The 4,929-nt window shown below is 38.0% G+C and overlaps 1 protein-coding gene across 1 annotated transcript; it reads left to right on the top strand.

Moving 5' to 3' along the window:
* The first annotated feature begins 376 nt into the window (after positions 1-376).
* Positions 377-1,005, top strand: LOC121973462 (TPD1 protein homolog 1A-like). Its single transcript, XM_042524885.1, has one exon. It carries the CDS (start codon positions 473-475, stop codon positions 908-910), a length of 438 nt encoding a protein of 145 aa, XP_042380819.1. The 5' UTR covers positions 377-472; the 3' UTR covers positions 911-1,005.
* The last annotated feature ends 3,924 nt before the right edge of the window (positions 1,006-4,929 follow it).

Genomic DNA, 4,929 nt, shown 5'->3' on the forward strand with positions numbered 1-4,929 from the left:
TATGTTGGTTGACCAATTAACGTCAGGTTTTGTATTCTTTTTTTTTTTTTTTGAAAATTGGACATTTAACCGTCAGTCGTATATGAGGTCCGTAGTGGCACGTTGAATGCTTTTCTGTCTGGTTTCTTTTCTTCTTTTCTAAGAGCATGGAGGCATAGCTCTTCACCTATGCTTTTCTAGCTGTCTGTCTCAATGCATTAGATCCTCTATTCCTGTGCCACTCATTGAGTTTTCAAACTCACTTTGAAGCATCGCAATTCCTTGTCTGTTAAGTTTCAGCGAAGAGTTAGGTGTCGAATTAAAGATCCATAAATGCAGTAAAATTGGTGACTTGCTCTGGTCAAAGTTTGCCTTCCAGTGGCCCCCCAATCACCAACGAGCTAGACTTGTTCTCTTCGAGTCAACATGAAGATATGGCTCTCTATATAAATGCTACTCAATTGCTAGAAAAAAAACTAAACCAGCTGCAGAAATGGCTTTCGTCCTCAAGCTTCTCCTTGCTGTGTTTCTGCTACGTCTCCTCGCGACAGGCATGGCTGTCAGTTCACTCTTAGACACTTCTTCTACTTCAGAACATGATGATCAGAGCTGCGACCTGGCGAGCATTCAGGTGCAACAGAGCAACACAGGGGACAAGGTTGGGCACGATCCGGTGTTCGAGGTGGAGGTGAAGAATTTGTGCCGCTGCAGCGTTGCGGGCGTGTTCCTGAGGTCGGAGGGCTTCGCGAGCTCAACGGCGGTCGACCCCGAGCTGTTTAGACGCGCGGGGAACGACTACCTCGTCAACGACGGGAAGAGCATGCAGAGCGCGCTCTCCGTCAAGTTCCGCTATGCTTGGGACAGGGCCTTCAAGATGTCCGCTGCGAGCTTCCAAGCGAATTGCCGATGGATCAATAAGGAAAATCATTGATGGTTGTTGTTTATCCTCGCCTGATAATTATTTAGTTGAATATAGTTCACAACATTTTATAATTTTTATTCGAGAATACTAATAAACTGAACAGTACGCAAGCTTTTCATTTAATTCAATAGCTTATTGAATCTTGGGGTGTATTTAATTTAGAGATTTAATTATTTTTTTAATGATAGATTTTTATAAAATTGATAGAATTTTATTGATTTTTATAGAATTATACAGAATTATGAAAGAAATTCTAAAAATTTTTATAAACTTTTTTTAAAGACTTTTAGAAAGATATTTGTAAATTTTTTCATAGAAACTAACTTTCCACTACTAATAAGAAAAAGATTATTCTTTTATATTTTTTTAATTTGAAAATTATAAAAAAAATATTTAGAAATAAAATAAAAATAAAAGTAGAATTTCTCCTTCATCATTTTTTCTCCTTTTCTTTTTGATTTTACAAATTTTAATATTTTTTTTACGGCATAAATAAATACAAATGGCTCATATTCAATTTATAGAAATCAAATTTTCAATTAAATATAAATAATTAATTAATCAATATTTTTTTAATGATAAACAATATAAATATTAAATGTCTAGATAATAAAAAAATATTGAGAATTTGTGATATGTTTTCAATAGTAAAAAGAAAAATTTAAGGTTCATTATTGTCAATATAAATGCTTCACAATTTGATTCGCTATCGTATCTCTCCAATATGATACACAATAAATCATGTACCATTCATTCAATTGACATAATCATGTACGGGTATCCCATATCTCACACCAAAAATTCATCCAATTGACGAAAAAGGAAAACATGAGAAAAGATCAATTTTTACCATCACACATACAAATAAAATACACCCATAAACAAAATATGCACATATAAATTGACGATGACACAATAATCAAGGTAGCTAATTCTTAAACGAGAGTGGATGCTTTCAGCAGCAGATTCAAAAAAATACAAAGCACCATGATTTTTTTCGGACGAACCAAAACAATAAAGTTAAACAATGTAATCTTAAGAGATGTTCACCTACCAACAAGAGAGACATCGAAGAAGAGTCAAGGAAATGAAAATAGAGCACTTGATTAGCAGATGGAGCTCAAATTCAACGATGGAGGAGGTCGATCTAGATGCAAAGAAGAGGCAGAATCATGGAGGAAGGGAAAAGAGAGGCGACGACGGTCAAAAAGAGAAAGACGTGTTGGGTTAAAAGTCTATAGAGATCTCAAGCATGAATAGATGACTTTTTCTTTTATTTTTTAAAGTTTACGAAGGGTTTAAAGTTTGTACCCAACTAATTTTAAAAGAATTCATAAAAATCTATTGAAAGTTGGATACTAAAAGATTTTCATAAAATTTTAAAAAGTCTAAGTTTCAATACCATATGACTTTTTAAAACTTTATAAGAATATAATTTGGATACTACTAAATTTTTATGGAGTTTATAAAGTCTGATTGGATACACTTAGACTTTTAAAATCTACAAAAGTTATTAAAAGTAATTAAAATTTCAAGATTGAATACACTTATTTATTTACTTAATCTTATATGATCCGATCGAGATCAAGGGATGGGTTGAGTTTTAAGTGTCTTTTTCTAGGTTGATTTCGGTTGTCTTCTATCAAATTGGTTTTTGTCGAGTCGACTTTGAGTGGAGGGATCCCAACAAGTCAACTTTTAGTAGAGTTGGATCTTGAGGAATCAATTCACGAGAGGGATTACCAGGAGAATAAAAGGGAGTTGATCTTGTCTGAAAACTGGAGATATGATGCACTGGGCAGGTGACTACGAGGTTGACTGAATGAAGACTTTTGATTGGAGAAGGGGTTGTGAACGGGAGTGAAAATCCTTCCTACACACACTCGAGAGAGAAGGCAAATATCAATGCCAAAATCAGGGAAGGGGTCCTTAGCGAAGGTCCTCCGACGCTCAAGTCAGTGTAATGCTCGAGTGGTAAATTGAACAGTAGATGTGTAGAAGAGGTGTGCGAAGTAAAAATATGTTCCAAAGCATATATTGCCATCAGAGAGGACTCCCTTTATATACCACCTCTAATCACCTCTACAATTATAAGGTGACAGAGAATGTTGGGTGCAGTGGTAGAAGTTGTCGACTAATGGAATATGTATTCTAGGAGGCGTATAGTCACCGTCCGAGGAATCTTCTGTTACCCGTGTGTACCCTTTTTGTAACTGACGTCATTAATGTGTAAGTATCCCGTGATGATTTTGATGTGATCAACCAAGTCAAGTTAGGTCTTGCTGTTATTTTGATGCCTTGTGTTTAAGTGTGCAGGAACTTAGGAGCACAAGAAGTCGGGCGAAAGACGCAGCTAGAGAGAAGGACAACATAAGAGAGAGTTGACATGCTTGGTGCATCTGAGGGACGAGGCGTTGTGGAAGAGTATGCTGGTGGACGAGAAGGAGGCGCGCGTCGTTTCCAAGAGATAAGAAGTCAGAACGGAAGACTACTCGAAGGTCAAAAATGAGTTCAGATGAGTCCTATTCTGGATGACCAAAATCACACGAACAAGTGGAACTGGAGCGGAAGACCTGGATCAATGTGAGCAAAATTGGAGCAAAAGATCGGGAACAAAAGTCAACAAAATGTTGACTTTTTGGTCTGGGCGTTCGACCTGGTCTAGGCGGCCGGACTCCAGGAGCTCGGAACCTCTCCTAGCGCTCGGACCTGAAATCTCAGCCAAACGTAACATGGCGCATTCTGTTGCGACAGGGATAAAGTTTTATCCCCCTCTAGGTGCCTGGAACCCTTCCAGGCGCCCCGACTAGGGCTATAATACAACCTTGACCCCAGTAAGTCAGAACAACACTTGTAAATAATTTCTCTTTAGTTTTGTTCTATAATTAAGTGCTATAACTGCTGTAAGAGGCTTTTTCGCCTAAAGGAGATTATTTAGTAAGCTTCAACTTCTTTGGATTAGCAATCCCATGATTGCAAATCAAGTAACCCTTTTGCGCCTCTTATTTTCAATCAATCTCTTATTTCTTTTATGCAAGTGTCTATTTTAATCGAGCTATAAGATTGAGAAAGGAGATTTTGTTTATTTTTATTATGCAGGCTATTCACCCTCTCTAGTCGATCACCAAGGGACCAACAAGTGGTATCAGAACCCAACAACTTTAGGAGGACTAACCGTCAAATAAAGTACAAGAGATGGCCGGACCGAGTGTCTACTCACCGAAGTTCGAAGGGGAATTCGTGAGCTGGAAGAAAAAGATGGACGTATTCTTTAAGACAAATTTCGATTTACTATTAATCATGATATTTGATTTTGTAGTACTAGAGGGCAAAGAAGAATATCAATGGACGAAAATGGAGCAAGCCGACTTTGTGGCAAATGACAAAGCAGAGTTTCATCTACTTAGCGTTTTACCACCTTAAGAAGTTAACTAGATCAGAGCCTATGAGTCAGCCAAAGAGCTCTAGGAGAAATTCCTGGAACTACACGAAGGGACCTCGGAGGCAAAACTCGCGTGACGAGATCTGTTCCGGAACCAGATCAGCAACGTCCAATTAGAAGAAGGCGAAACCGTTGCACACCCTCACTCTAGAATAAAGGAACTCATCACCGGACTCACGAATCTCGGAGAAAAGGTAACCAATCGAGATTTGCTAAGGTGCGCGCTTAACGCATTCCCTAGGACTACTGAATGAGCATCATTAGTAGATGTTTATTATATCTCTAAGGATCTAGAAGTAAGTACTTCAGAAGAGTTATTCTCAACTAAGTTCATGAAACGAAATGTACAGATCTGAAAAGGAGCCCAAATACAATATTGCCTTAAAGGAAAAAATAGACGAACCATATTTTAAAACTTCTCTCAATGATGACAAAACGTCGTCCGAATAGGAGATCAAAGCCATCACCGGACTTGCACTAGTGGCAAGTCACCAAGAAGATGAAGATGAAGCAAGCTCATTCTCAATGAGCATTGAGAGCATCAATGAAGGGGGAGCATCGTCAGAGGAAAGCAACACTACAAGGG

Source organism: Zingiber officinale, chromosome 4A (genome assembly GCF_018446385.1).
Source record: "Zingiber officinale cultivar Zhangliang chromosome 4A, Zo_v1.1, whole genome shotgun sequence".
Taxonomy (NCBI): Eukaryota; Viridiplantae; Streptophyta; class Magnoliopsida; order Zingiberales; family Zingiberaceae; genus Zingiber; species Zingiber officinale.